The sequence below is a fragment of the Cetorhinus maximus genome, chromosome 1 (assembly GCF_964194155.1).
Source record: "Cetorhinus maximus chromosome 1, sCetMax3.hap1.1, whole genome shotgun sequence".
Lineage (NCBI taxonomy): Eukaryota > Metazoa > Chordata > Chondrichthyes > Lamniformes > Cetorhinidae > Cetorhinus > Cetorhinus maximus.
This window is the reverse complement of record NC_135879.1, coordinates 99,377,668-99,393,463: the sequence shown is the minus strand read 5'-3', so window position 1 is coordinate 99,393,463 and position 15,796 is coordinate 99,377,668. Positions and strand designations below refer to the sequence as shown.

The window sequence follows — 15,796 nt, the reverse complement described above, 5'->3', positions numbered from 1 at the left end:
TTGTTATTCCCATTTTCAAATTCATCCAAGGCCCTGTTTCCCAACCCTCTCCCCAAACAAACTTCTCCAGCCCTCTTTCCTCGTCTGCACCCTCTGATAGTTCGACTTTTGCCTACAGCGTGTTCCCTCCTCCTTTCCATATTGCCATTGGTCACACAACCTACATCACAGAATGATGCACACAGGAAGCCATTGTGCCAAAGCAATTTTGCAACATTCTTTGTAATTTGCTCCTTGCTAGATCTCTCACTAATTTTAAAACTTTTGTCGACTTTCTGTAACCTTGCCCCCAAGTGAGATGTTTTGCTACGTTAAAAGGTGATAGACCATTAACTTGTAGGTGTTGAAGACTGATAAAATATCTGAAAATTGGAGCTAAACATCCATGCCCACAGACAACATCACCATCTGTTATACAGGATCATTGCCTCCAATGTTGAAACAGAGCTGATAATGTAATCAGGTTAACAGTTGTGAATGTGACCATTACAATTTAGCTGTACACTCTGGGAGGGGGATGGGAGTGGGGGTTAATGTCTATATATGCGGTGTGCGCTCTAAAAATTAATATGACAGCTGGGTAAAGAAGAGGTCCGGGAATTAGGATTTTTGCGACATTCATTATATGCATGACCTCTATTTGCTAGTACCTTTATTGGTAAAAACCCTAAACAGAAATGCCACGAAGTACTGCTTCTTGGCTCATGAAATTTATCATACATTAAGTGAATGATCTCACATCGTACTTAGAACGGGCAAACTTGATGGCTAGACAACTTCCAAACGTAACCTTTGAGAGTCGGAATCTGGGCATACGTTACTGTATCTTTAAGAGAGCCACGTCTCTCCAGACGATCTCAAAAAGGAAAACAGAACTGCAGGCCTTTGCAGCCGAATTGTTCGTGCTTGGCAAGGAAATCTGACGTGTTACAAGCGTGACATCTGGGTGTAAAAAGGGAGAATGTGTCATTTTGTGATTGTGCGGCCGGGGAGAGTCCAAAGCCAGCTCAGGCTTTTCAGACTAGGCTCGGGTGTATTATTAGGCAGGGATTGCATTTCGAAAGGTCCGCCATTTTCACCTCGTCATCACATTTCCAGAGAAAGGCAGGGCCTGAACGAGACTGGGAGACACACAAAATAATACGAAAAAACCGCGGAAAAAAAAACTTAACAGGAAATAACACAGTTGTCAAACAAACCCCACAAACATTCAGTCTGACGCCCTGGCGTATTCCCCACCCCTCCACCACCACCCCCACCGCCCACCCCACCCCCCAAAAAAAACAAACTTACAAATCAACAATCTACCTGCTGGAAATAAAATCTCCAACACAAAAATACACTTCTCCCTCCAGTTCAAATCGCTGGCGGCTTACGGAAATGATTCCTGTACATAGACAGCACGAAAAGAAAACTAGACCCGGGGTTTGTTCTGCCCGTTCCTGATAACATTGACAGTACAAAGCCTTTTGGATCATTATCCCAGGGGCGGGGGAATCTGTAACTAGGGAGATCAGTCAGCAGCCAAGATTAAACTCCATCATGAAATGTTACAACTGCAACACAAATTATAGGTGTCGGTTGAGACCAATCCGGACACAGCAACTACTTAGATTAATAACATTTTAAAAACGCAGATCATTTTTGAAGTGCTTACCGGTGTAAATATATTTTCTAAACAGTGAGTTATGATGGTGACCGTGAACCTCTCATGACCCAGAAATGTATTAGTTACACAATATAAAAATTATGCTTCAATATAACAAAAACGAGACCCACGGCTGAAGTATGGGGGAAGGAGTTTCAAACAAATTAAGGTGACATAAAAGGAGGAACAAAGGGGTAAGCGGACGATCAAAGAACTGTCACCAGAGCAGAGTCTCGAAAAAGGAGAGTCAGTGAAGCGACTGAAGCAAGACCGGGGAACAACTTCAACTGGAGACACCTCAGACTGAGCAGGGGGGGAGCCCGGATCGGGGGCTCCGGCCCCAGCCCGGATCGGGGGCTCCGGCCCCAGCCCGGATCGGGGGCTCCGGCCCCAGCCCGGATCGGGGGCTCCGGCCCCAGCCCGGATCGGGGGCTCCGGCCCCAGCCCGGATCGGGGGCTCCGGCCCCAGCCGAGATCGGGGGGGGGGGGGGCTTCACTCTCACTCAAGCACAGTGGCCATCAGCCGGTGTTCCCGAAGCTCTGGAAGCCGCCCAGCTCCTGTCTCCTCGCCCGCCCGCCGTCAGTCACATCAGGGCCAGAGGCAGTGCTGAAGCCTCTCCCCCACCTTCAGACATAAACACACCCGTTTCGCTGACGGCGCTCTCAGTAACTCACCGGCTATGCTGCCCGGGCCGCTCGGAGCTGAAAGCGGGCGGCATGGAGGATCCTGCCCGCTGCTTGGTGCCTGGGGCCTGAGGCGGCGCTACTGCTCCCGGTTACCACACACACAGCCCTCGTCACCGGGAGACCGACCGTGTTTGTTCAAAATAACGCGCCCAGCGCCATTCCTCCTGCTCTAACATCCCATAATATCACTCGGCACCCCGGGAGACCACGGTCCCGCTCCGCGGAGCACGTCATCGCCCCTCCCCCGGCATAACGTCATCGCATGGTGGCTCTGCGGGATTACGTCATGATGTTCATCATCTCTCCAACACGCACGGCGCGGCTTTCGTAACCCCGCCCACTCTATTACCTGTGTGCTCAACATAGACAAAAATAAAAATACCTGGAAAAACTCAGCAGGTCTGGCAGCATCTGTGGAGAGGAACACAGTTAACGTTTCGAGTCCGAATGACCCTTCAATAGAACTAAGTAAAAATAGAAAAGAGGTGAAATATAAGCTGGTTTAAGGAGGGGTGGGACAAGTAGAGCTGGATAGAGGGCCAGTGATAGGTGGAGATAACCAAAAGATGTCACAGACAAAAGGACAAAGAGGTGTTGAAGGTGGTGATTTTATCTAAGGAATGTGCTAAGGGTAGAAAGCAGGACAAGCACACTGGAGAACTACCACCAATGGTCCCTTCGCAAGGTCCACCAAATCCAGTGACAAGAAAGGTGGTCCAATAGCAATGTCCTCTCCTGAGCCAACCTTCCTGGCATCAAGGTGCTAATCACTCAAAATGAGCTTTGCTGGGCAGGACATGTAGTTCGTATGCCTGACACCAGAGTCTTGAGGTCACTGCTCTATTTGGAATTTGGTCGCAAAAGAACACTTCCAAATGGACAGCAGAAACGCTTCAGGGATGTCCTGAAAGCATCCCTGAAAAATTCAAACATCCCCGATAACTCATTGCAGACCCTGACTTGTGGCCAACCAAAATGGAGAAGGCTTACCTGGGAAGGCACCAAACACATTGAGAGCCTTTGTCAGGAACATACAGAGGTGAAATTAAGGCATTGGATGGAGCACACAAACCTTCAAACAACCCATCTTCCCCAACTCTCCAAGTACCTCTTGCCCTGCATGTGGCAAGGTCTGCGGATCATACATTGGACTTGTCAGCCATCTCAGAACTTATCGAACTGGACTGGAAGCATGTCATCCTCAATCTTATGGGAATGCCCAAGAGAAGAGAGACAATAGTGCAATGGGCTAAAGGAAAAACAAATTCTGCAATGGATTTTCTCTCCCTCCACACCTGCCCAACCCCCCCGCCCCCCCCCTTACCAAACTAATTACTCTAAATTTCTTCCATGTTTTAGAAAAATTCAACTTTATCATAAACATGGCGACCCTCCAACTGGGTCAACCCTCTGCTCGGTTCTTTGTGTGATACCATTTACAGTAACTGTCTCTAAGTGTTTGAAATTTTCTTTGTTGCAAATAACTGCTGGCAAAACCCAGCCTAAGAACCACTCTAAAGGTGTTTGGACCTACAAAATAATGTTTCTTCTTCCATTTTACTCCACTCTGAAAGCATGAGGTAGCAGGCCTTCATGAACTAATGCAGACAATACAAGGATCGAACTAACACTATTGGCGTTATTCTATCTCATATTCTAGCTATCTAGCCAACTGAGCTAACCACAGTCTGATTTAGGCTTAGACTGTTGCCAGGGAGAGGGTTGGAGTCAGTAGCCAGGGAGAAAAGTTTGGAATGGAAACTGAAAACAATGGCCTCTGTCTTCCCAATATTTAATTGGAGGAAATTTCAGCTTATCCAGTACTGGATGTCAGAGAAGCAGTCTGATAATTCAGCAACTGGGAGAGGTGAAAGAGGTGGTGGTGAGGTAGAACTAGGTGTCGTCAGTATACATGTGAAAACTACCACAGTGAATAGGAGAGGGCCTGTCTAGATCCTTGCGGGAAACCATAGGTAATAGTGCGGGAGCAGGAAGAGAAACCATTGCAAGTGATATTATTATTACAATTAGACAGATAAGAATGGAACCAGTTGCGAGCAGTCCCATCCAGCTGGATCACAATGGGGAGGTATTGGAGGGGGATGGTGTGGCTAACCATTTAAGAGGCTACAGAAGGATGAGGAGTGATAGTTTACTTTTTTCACTGTCACGTAGGGCGTCATTTGGTGCTGTGGCAGGGATAAAACCTGATTGGACAGATTCAAAAATGGAGTTCTGGTAAAGGTGGGCAGGGATTTGGGAGGTATGAGACATTCTTGGACCTTGAAAGGGAGGTTGAAGATGGGACAGTAATTTGCAAGGATGGTGGGGTCAAGAATTGTTTTTTTGCAGAGAGGATTGATAACAGCAGATTTAAAGAGAGAGGGACAATACCCAAAGAGGGAGAGACATTGGTAATAGTGGCTAACATGGGGCCCAGGAGAGAAGTTGGGTGGTCAACTGTTTCATGGGAATATGGTTGAGGAAGCAAGAGGTGAGTCTCATGGATAAGATGTACTCAGAGGGGACATGAGGGGAGATAGGAGAGAAACTGGAGAAAGATATGAGTTCAGGGTTAGGGTGGGGGGGCGGGGGGAGCTTTGGAGGAAGTTTGACCCAGTGGGCTAGTGGAAGAGAGGGATGTAGCAGATGCAGCTAATCAGAAGGAATTGATCTTTAGTAACAAAGAAGTCCAAGAGCTTCTCACACTTATTGTTGGGGGTGAGGGTGGAGGAGACAGGGCAGAATGGTTTAAGAAATTTGCGGTATAGAAAAGAAGACAGAAGTTACCTTGTATAATCCTGGATGGTGAGCAGTTTTAGCAAAAAATCCACACAGTCATACAAAAAGTTGGCCTCTTGATGAGAAAATAAAGGATGCACAGCATCCAACACTGTACTCTAAAAAGGAGTTAAAGCCTTTTGAAGAGAGGAGAGAAAAAAAGGGACAAGGATTGTCAACAAAAGGAAGGAGAAAATGTGATAATAATGAAAAAATATTCATGAGTGTCAAGAATAAACACAGCTCCGTGTGCTAAGAGGTGCGTAGCCATTCAGCTCCTAACCTTATTACAGCCTTGGTCCAAACATAGACAAAAGAATTCAACTCAATGGGTGAGGTGAGACTGACTGTCCTTGACATCAAGGCAGCAGTTGACCAAGCATGGCATCAAGGAGCCCACAGAAAACCAGCTTCTGACTTGTTCTTGTAGCCCCACAACATTTATATGGCTGATCCAGTTAAGTTTCTGGTCAACGGCAACCCCCGCAAGATGCTGATAGTGGGGGATTCAGCGATGGTAATGCCAATGACTGTCAAGGAGAAATGGTTAGATTCTCTCTTGTTGGAGATGGTCATTGCCTGGCACTTGTGTAATGCTATTGTTACTTACCAGTTATCAGCCCAAGCCTGAATGTTGTCCACGTCTTGTTGCATATGGACATGGACTGCTTCAGTATTTGAGGAGTCGTGAATGGTGTTGAACATTGAGCAATCATCAGCGAACATCCCCACTTCTGACCTTATGATGGAAGGAAGGTCATTGATGAAACAGTTGAAGATGGTTTGGCCTAGTACTCTCCCCTGTGGAACTTCTGCAGCAATGCCCTGGGACTAAGATGATAAACTTCCAACAACCACATTCATCTTCCTTTGTGCTAGGTATGACTCCAACCAGTGGAGAGTTTTCCCCCTGAGTTCCAATGACTTTGTTATTTTTGGGCTCCTTGAAGCCACACTCGGTCAGAAAAAAAGAGCCAACTGTCTGATTTTTCCCCCTTTCAAGTTCAGAGGTACTGAGACCAATTGTAATATGCTAATTTTTGCCCTATATGAGGTCAACTAGTTCAGCACAAACCAGGAATTGATTTGAGTTCTGTCTGGCACTGTGTCTGGCAAATATGTCTAGCATCAGTTACTGAAGTTCAAACCTCATGATACAAGTTTGAAAAGATTGTTGCAGTACTGAAACAAAATACAATTTCACAATAGCATGTTATCATATTTTCAGGTCATATATCAATGATTTGTGTAGCAGGAATATAATCATGAGAAGAGAGTTAATGCACAACTTCTTAGTCTATGTCTTGGATAAGTGGATGGTACAGTGGGATAAATACTGGGATTGAAATACAGCCCAATCTACCTGCTGATTGAACGTAGACCTGTGTTAAATGAATTGTTCAATTTCTAATGAAAAATAACTAATCTTTCTAAACCACAGGATAGAAGAAGGCTGATGTAGGAAATGACAAAACGTCAGATAAGTGTATCAGAGAGTACTGTGAGTTAGAACTGAGGTTCCTTGATGGGCAGAGAGCAAAATTTATTCTATGTTTAACTGTGTTTGATGTTGGATCCCGTAAAATTGATTTTTTTTTTCTCATTTGCCACCAATAATATCAGAAAACATACCAAAAAAGTGCCCATATAATTTAAAATAACAGCAGACACAACAGAATTCAACTTTCATGACTGTATGTTAACATTATTTTTATGTTGACATTACTATTGGTTTGAAAAGTGTTGCGTGTTTTAGAGAAACAAATTTATTAAGCCTCTAGCCAAAAATTGGGTTTTGTATTGAGCTCGCAGTGCAGAGCTCCTGGAGCTGTACAATGCTTTAAAAATTGCCATATCCATATTGACGAGTCAGCCCAATTTAAAATAATACAATCACTGTTCAAAGATCTGGTGACAGAGATATATATATTATTGTCATTGGCCTTCAATGGACTGAAATAAAGCTTTTGTGGAGAGAAGATTGTGAGAGGGATTTCATTTTGGTTTTGTGCCAGAACTGAAAATTCTGCGATTACCTGGAGAGAGAAATATCACTGAAAACAGATCAAGGTATCTTATTTCAATGTTTCTCCATTATCAAAGCCTTTCCACCTGCAAAAAGATAACATTAAAAGTTCATGCCTTGAAAAATCATGTCTGTGAACACAGGACAGCATATAAGAGCAGGAAGTAATGCTAGAACTCTATAAAACATGACTTAGGCTGCTGCTAGAATATAGTGCACAGTTTTGTTCACTACATTACAAAGAAATAGATCCTTTCTATCCACTCTGTCTCGGTCCCTCATTATTTTATACACTCAATTAAATCTTCCCTCAGCCTCCTCTATTCCAAAGAAACCAACCTCAGCCTTTCCAATCTTTCCTCATAGTTAAAATTCTCCAGTCCTGGAGAATTCTGTACCCTCTCTGGTGTGAATAGGAAGGTCCTATTTCCCTTAATAGAGAGGTCAATAGCCAAGCAACATAGATTTAAAGTAATTGGCAGAAAGATTAAAGGGAGATGAGGGGAAATTCTTTCACCCAGAGTGTGGTAGAACTCACTGCCTGAAAAGAGGTAGAAACTCTCAACACTTTTAAAAAGTATTTTGACATGCATTTGAAGTGCTGTAACCAATAAGGTTATGCACCAAAAGCCTTCTTCTGTGCTGTAAATTTCTATGATTCTACAAGAAAGGAACAGTTGTCTTCAAAGGTTTCCTAGTGTTGATCTTTTCAGGACTACAGGTAAATTATACAGTAATACATTTGTACATACAGTTATGATGTAATTATACACCATAACATTTCTTATTTTATCATATATAAACATATATGATATGTTTCTTAGTGATTTGGAACAACAACTTGCATTCCATAACATATGTTATGCACAAAAATGCACTTCACAAAGGGGAAACAAAGTGTTAAAAGGGATGACTGAAAGCTTGATCAGAGAGATATCCTTTGAGATTTTTAAAGGTAGTGTGGAGAGGTTTGGTGAAGAATTTGGAAGAGCAGAACTGAAAGCTCTGCCAGTGATGGTGGAGTGGAGGAAGGGTGAATCACAAAGTGTCAAAGTGGGAGGGTCCTAGGACATGGAAGTGGATGCAAGGTTGGAGAGAACTGTCAAGAAAGGATGAGCCATGCAAGAGTTTATTGATGAGGGCAAGGACTTCAAATTTGATCTTTTGAGGAAAAGAAGCTAATGTATGTCAGTGTGGAGATGGAAGATAGTTGATCAGCTCTTAATCCAGAACAAAATGTGACTGGTGGAGTTTTGAATGATGGAGTTTGGTAAGGAGACAGACAGGGAATTCAAGTCTGAGATGATGAATGTGAAGGCATGAATAGGAAAGGTAGGGATGGAGGTGGGTAATGCTTTGGATGTGGGAATAAAGGATCTTGGGATGGGATTTGAAACTCAACTCTGACCAAACTGAAAGCAAGAAAGAATGGATGAAGGCTGTATTCTACATGACACCTGGATGCACTGTACTGCAAACAGAAGACTAAAACATGATGTTTTAAAAACTTGCACACTTAACACTAAGAAACATAACAGAAAGCCTGCTTTCACTGTCAATAGGTTTGGAATTAAAATATGTCAATATAACTTCTTTAGATATTATGTTCTCTTCTGCGTTCTGTACAACGAGGGGCTAAATCTCCATTTTCTGTTGCAATTTAGCGGCTTTATTGCCAGTGGGGATTTCATGTACATCGTCTATGTAAATAACACAGACAAACTGTTAGCATCTATTAATTAAGTTGCAGTTGCCTTATGTTACACACTAAGTGCGCTCCAGGATCACTACATTGGAAACATTATCAATGGCTACCATTGCACTACCTAATGGGATACGGACTCTGTCTATACATCAAGCAACCATGACCGTTCCGAAGAATGGTATAAGAACTGGTACAACTTCAACGACATTGGAGTAGCTGAATTATGATATATTTGTTCTATTAATTACAATTGCACCAGAATAAAATGTATAAACTTACAGAAAGTAGAGAGAACGTTATAAAAATCCGATAACACTGAAACTGAGGGATAAGTAGATTGGAATGATCTTGATAAATTCATTGATCCGTGCTGACTTCAGACTGTCCAGGGTAAATGGGTTCCACAAACATCATATAGAAATTCTTATCAGTGTTTATTCTGCAGAGGAAGTTAGCCATATGTCGACCACGGCCGGATTTATTCATTTCCGTAAATAGGAACATAGCACATAACCATGATAATACTAAATAATAGTTTTATTAATATTCTTTGTGGTAACACTGCTGATAACATTGACACTTATCGCCCATTCCTAAATTAATCCCTCCAGTCACAATTTATTTTGTGGAAACAGCCGAAGATCGTACATCTATCAACTCATGCAGGACTATCTTTCACAATATTATTTTATATTTGGTAAGTTCTTGTCTGAGACAGTGGAAATTCTGGGAATAGGATAGAGCAGCTGCATTCACCACATTCTATGAAGTCAAGGAAAGACTGGGATATGTGGAAATGCTGAGGAAAAGTGAACTGCAATTTTTATTTCCCTCAATCCAGTTGCAGTACCGATTGGATTCCCTGCCCCTCATCCAATGGAGATTGCTGTGAAGTGAACTCAATATTTTCATCGAATTGATTTCAACCTCTTGTTAACTTCAGCTAATTTGCTGCATTCACACATTTTGTACTTTTTTCTCTCCTGTTCTGACTCTCACGAGGGAATAGTTCCACAGGCTCCAGCAATCGTCATGTAATTCAGTCTGTGACCTTCTTCATCTTTGACCTTAGACAATTAGTGTGGGCAGGACATCCCAAAGTGGGTGGTGATGAAGCACGAGAGTTGCCTCACTTCACATCTATAGATCCAGCAGAGATCGTAAGAAAGTGACCAAGAATGTCAACCCCTTCCTAAATTTCTCCTTCCTAGTTCGAATTACCGAGAGCATCGTTTAGGAACAATTTCAACACAATACAGAGTTCTTTAAGCGAGATGGAAATGGAAATTGAGATCATACACAACTGAAAACAGTTACTGGTTTTAAATTACTGGGTAGATGTGGTCCGAACGCAATCTTACTGGAAAAATTAGAGGGTAACTTAAGATGAGTTGACCCTTCAATCCATTTGATCTTATCTGAACAGAGGTCCTATCTCTCTATTCAGATAGACATTAGGCAAACAGTGATGGGAAGGCGGTCAGTTTGGCATTGGGGAAGGGATAAAAATCGCAAATGCACAATGTGTCACGTACTGATTTAGGTGCGAGCACCAATTCTCTGAATCCTCTCTTCTAGGATGCGGTGCCCCTGCTACTGGAGGATTTCTGCAGACCTCCAAAGGGCAGATGGCGCTGTTGTCCCCGGGTGACGGACGGAGAGCAGCTCTTGTGGTCGGGGGAAGCTCTTTGCTGGAGGCGGGGGAACATGGCGGCGGCGGCGATGAGGCAGGAGTTGGCTGTGCTGATGAACTCCAGCGGCTCCCACAAGGATCTGGCCGGCAAGTGAGTAAAACAAGGAGACTGGGTGAGCGTGTGCAGGCCGCGGCCCGATCGCCGGCAGCTGGAGAAGGCAGTTGGCGGAGCTCTGGCTCCTAACGGCCCAGACTCAGCAGCCCTCCCCGAGCCTGGAGACCGGTTATCATTACAGAGCCGTCAGCCAGGTTGATGTCTCAGTGGTAAATGTGACTCGGCGCTCCATGGGCTTGTGTCAGTCTTGTCTAGTGAAACTATCTCGCCTCCAGGCTGGGATCTCCAGGTTACCTGGGGTTTAAAATCTGTTCTTAGATTTGGGCGGGGGATCAGATTCCTCCTGTCAATTTTTAGCAAAATATCCAAATAAGTATCATTTTTTACTCATTAACCTTTTTTTTGCTAAAATTATTGACAACATGGATTTTTGTTTCCACCATTCATGGATTTCATGATTCAAGGAGCTCCCTCACCCCGTGGTGTGAAGACATCAACCCATGTTTATCATGATTGCCCCAGATCCAATCTTCAGTCTGTGTGGTAACTGTTATCGGGTACCCAAGATTAGAGAGGGATTCTTGCTGTATGGGTTTAAGCTGGGGTGTAATATCCTTTGCAGTTAAATCTCCTTCAAGGACTCATTGTCCAGGCTCTCTCATAAGAAGAATGACCAATTACGCACAGTATTTGAAGGTACTAGTGGCCATGGTGTGACCATGGCCATAGATGAGCGCAGATGTGGGATTTGTCCCTGAAATGCTGAGATTACTGGTGCAAAGTACCAGTAATTGGCCAATATATTCATACCATGTCGCTTCTATACAATGATGTGAGCATGACTTTGTGCTCTTTAATTGTGAGCAAATAGTGTGTTTTTTTCCTAGCGTAAATGTAAGGATGTTGATCCTGAGGAAAGAACAAGTAGAGCTGGCAAAAGGTAAATGGGAAATATAACTCTTCCTATTTAAACTGAGAGTTTCCATTTACCAGTTCTTGACTACAGTGTGTTATTTCCTTGAAAAAGGGAAGTATGTGAGTGGGACATGAATCTCCAGAAAGGGGATTCAGCAAAAAAAATGTTTTGGGAACCTCTATCCTAGCATGTGTCAATCACTGCCTTAGCAGAGAAGGAGAAAAGATTGGAAGAAAAAAAAGATACTCTTTAAATTATAAAGAAGAACTGTTTCTAAGAAGAGCAACTTGATTTTATACAGCTTGTATTTATTATATCTGTACTATATATTCCTCCTATTATGTTCAGTGGAATTAAGTTAATTGCATTTTTAAATGCTATAGGTCACAGGAACCTGCTATCTGTTGAGAACAAAAAACAAACTGATTGTAAGTCACTACATTTATAAACATAAAATGGCTTTGAAACATTTTCACATGAAAACTAGTATATGAATGCAACAATTATTCAATTTTGATATTGTCACTAGGATTTCATTCAAACATAATGTTGGACAGCCAATTATATATTTGGACTGTCCAAATTTAGGTGTGTCTTGAAAAAGCAGTTTGAGCTGTAGAATTGTAGGGAAAATATGCTTGAGTTATTAAAACACAATGTCATTTGATGTTATGATTTATGGTGGCACAGCTTTCAGTGGCCTTTGCTTGAAATGGTTTCCTATCCAGCAGCATTCATTGTGATTTTCACATTGTTACTGCTTTGGAGAGTTAGAACAATAGTAATGGTTGGTCTTTGTTCGCACACAAGATGTAATAGAATTGGTATCTTCACTTAACCATTCCTTGTTGAAACATATATTTAAGGAAAAAAGCTTTCTTAAAGACTTTACATTAGTAGTACATTGTTTGAGATTGTTGCACATCTTATTTTTAAGTTGTCACAGCTTATTTTTATAATGCAGGCTCTGATGTTAAACTTAAGACCTTTCTGATTTGAATGTAACAAATGATATACTGAGGCATCAGGATAGTCTATAAAATTCCTTTAAAAAATTGTGCGGCTGCATTTAAAATTAAACCCCTTGGACTTAAACAACCCTTCTTGATATTCCTGTGGAAATGTAATTACATTATGTGCCGTTCCCAACTTAATTCGTGATGGCATTTGAAGTCTTTAATTCACTTGCTACCTTAACCCGATTGCAAGTCCCTCCTCAGTAATCTTGCAGATTGTCACTTAAGGCTATCTTTGAATAGGAATTTGTGAAAGCAGTACTGTCCTGTATTCAGGGAAGCCTTTGTTATTTGCTATTTTCTAGATGTCATGTTTGATTTTTATTCACTTGGGGTAACCTTAGCAATCAGAGAAACATCTATCAAATTTTACTCCCTGGTGCTGGTGAAACCAGATGACTACAGGATAGACATCAGCGTTTTGAGGCGCAGGATGTTTATTCAAGGCTGATTCTGGTTAAATAATATTACAAGTGATGAAATTGCAATATCAATCACGTTTGTGCCTTGTTATTGTATGGAACAGGTCCCTGCTCCATGGGTCACAGAAATTTTTAAAATTGTATTTGGGAGGAAAAACAAAGCAGGTGCAGGTAACATGATGAATGGTAATCACACTGAGAAGTACAACTGTCAGCATGGTGATTGTGGGAACTGATTTCCTGGTATAGTATCAGTCTCTTCCATGTGCTTACGTTGATGGTATTTAGTTGCAAAAGAGATTTTTTTTATACCTGATATTTTCCTATAATAGGCTGATGAAGGAATACTGGCTACCCTTAGTTTATAAAATCAGCATGTCTCAAAAAGAACACTGCTGAACTGGAGAGGCCTCAAAGAAAAGCAACAAGGATAATTTAGGACTTTGGTGCTCTAAATTATGTACAGCATCTTGTGATACTGATGTGTTTTAGCTAGAGAATAGATATAATGTGGGTTTTTAAAATGCTATATAGATAATATAGTGGCAAGCAGATTTCTTAAATTGCACTGGGAATGAAGACCTGGAGTAAACAATATAAAATGAACAAGCCTCAGGCAAGATTTGAGACTAGAATTTTTCCCTCAGAGCTGTGTGTGGAATCAATTCCTGGCTAGTAGTGGCTAGATCTTGCCTCACTAGCCTCATAGACTGTTGTTAAAGAGGATATCCTGTTGACTGGATTTTTCCCCCTTTGTTGGTAGGGGTTTGAAGGGAGAGGGGGGCATTAACAAGCTATAAGGCCTGTGTATCTAGACTTCCAAAAGAGTTTTTTAATTAAAGCACTGCGTGTAAACATTCTTTACAAAATAAGTGTAGTGTAAACAAGGGTGGATGCCAATTTATTAATTAGTAATTGGCTAAACGGAAGGCAGGCAATACTAGTAAGGAGAACTAAATTGCCTTGAGGAGAACTATTGAATGAGGTGCTGAGATGTCTGTGATGGGATTCCCTCCCATGTTTGGTATGAATAAATGATCTGGAACCGGGTTCAGCAACCTGTGGCTCCGAAGCCATATGTAGCTCTTTAACATCCATTTTGTGACTCCGAACCTTTTCCAGTTGAATTGCATTAACATGAAAAAAGCCTAAAAAAATTAAGAGCTGCATTTTTATTGTCATAATGAAAGGGTAATGATGCTTCATCTTATGGTTTCAAATCATTATTTTAGCAAAAAGCATCATGCTCTAAATAAACCTGTTGGAGTGGTATAGCTATACCATGGTTAGATAATGCATTTTGGTTGAAGGAATATAGCTGAGATGATAAATTCTTCTGAATGTGCTGAAATAAACTTTTTTATCCCCGGCATCAATTGTCAAAAAAAATGGCCTTAATTCTACAACCCTTAAATTAAAAGTTTGTTTTAAAGATGACATTACTGACAAAGTTAGGGTTTAAAAAAAAGTCAAATCAGTGTTAGATCTACCTTAATTCTAAATATTTTTCTATTTATATATGCAATTTATGTATTCTACCAGAGACACCTGCAATTTGCCAAGTATTTGCTTCATAAATGCCAAATTTTCATTTTGCCACTCCCAGTAGCTTTTATCTTGGGCAAATATTTTTTAAATGGTTCTTCAGGTAAAAATGGTTGCTGACCCCTGATCTGGAGTCAAAGCTGGAATTTCAGGAAGACATTTAAGACTACCGCAGGGACGGTTTTGTGAGGTATGTGCCCATTGGATTAATGGCAAAGTATTAGCTTGGATTGATGTATGGCTGATTGGTCAACAGAGGAAAGGTGAAGTGTGGAGAGCTGTTTGAGGAAAAATTAGTTGCTGGTGTGCAATCCCACCACAGGCATTTGTATTGGAAGTGGTGTTTGTTTAACAAATTTTATAAATGGTTTAACAGAAAGGAATATTGTACAAGATGTTTTAATTTTGTGAATGACAGCAAATTAGATATGATGACCAATCACAATACTTACTGATGTTTGCTAATTCAAAGGCATATTTGATCAGACTTCGTTGAGGGACAGAGAGGTGGCTGGTGTTACTTTCCACTTGTGCGAAATTCCAAGATCAGGTCATGGAGCAAAGAATGTAGTTTACACATTAAATGACAAATGTGCTTGAGGCAACAGCAGGAAAGAGATCCGGGGGTTTGTATGGATATGTTGTTAAAAGCATTGGTTCCATGTTTGTAGATGTGGAGAAAACCAATAAAATGCAGGATGTATTGCTAACTGAGAGGTTTGTAAGTCTAAGCATCTGGTGAAGTAGTTATATTTTGCCTTGATGATGCCATACCTGAGTGAATTGTTGAGTTTTGTTCTCTTTATTACATGAAAGATGTATAATTTTTGGTGGGAATCCAAGCGAGGGATAGGAGGTCAATTCCTGAGCTTGGAGGGCTGATTTATGAGGGAGGATTGTCTGCCTTAGTCTCTGCAGAAGAGGAGGGAATTTATCGATAGAGGTCTAAGAATTTCACTTGTAGAGAAGTTCTTCTGTTGAGTACAGTATTCAGAAGTTAAGGGACACAAATGTTGAGTGTCAAAAGAAAATAGGAACCTTGAGTAGCATTTTTTTCATAACAGGGTGATAGAATGACAAAACATTACCAGTGGAGGTAGGGGAACAGAAAACCATGGCAGGTTTCAAAAAAGGATTGGATGAATTCCTGATAATATCAGCCTTGGCTCAGAGGTTGCACTCTCACCTCTGAATTTGAAGGTCATAGGTACAAGCCTCAAGCTGCAGGCTTGGCACATAATCTAGACTGACCCTTCAGTGCAGTACTGAGGGAGTGCTGCATTGTTGCAGGTGGTTTTGTCT

General features: G+C 41.7%; 2 protein-coding genes across 8 annotated transcripts in view; one reads left to right on the top strand and one right to left on the bottom strand.

The window, feature by feature from the left end:
- The window catches only part of lin54 (lin-54 DREAM MuvB core complex component), a 95,577-nt gene extending 93,009 nt beyond the window's left edge, over positions 1-2,568 (bottom strand). For 5 of the 6 annotated variants that reach the window (XM_078544732.1, XM_078544763.1, XM_078544748.1 and 2 more), the window contains exon 1: positions 2,324-2,568. The gene's annotated coding sequence lies outside the window, so the exon portion shown is untranslated. Of the gene's footprint in view, positions 1-1,308; positions 1,327-2,323 lie in introns of those variants that run through there. The other variant, XM_078544758.1, reaches the window with a different exon arrangement.
- A 7,930-nt stretch (positions 2,569-10,498) lies between these two features.
- The window catches only part of cops4 (COP9 constitutive photomorphogenic homolog subunit 4 (Arabidopsis)), a 61,775-nt gene continuing 56,477 nt past the window's right edge, over positions 10,499-15,796 (top strand). For both annotated transcript variants that reach the window (XM_078544779.1, XM_078544772.1), the window contains exon 1: positions 10,499-10,631. In XM_078544779.1, coding sequence (XP_078400905.1) covers positions 10,555-10,631 — 77 coding nt within the window. In that variant the 5' untranslated portion in view covers positions 10,499-10,554. The remainder of the gene's footprint in view (positions 10,632-15,796) is intronic.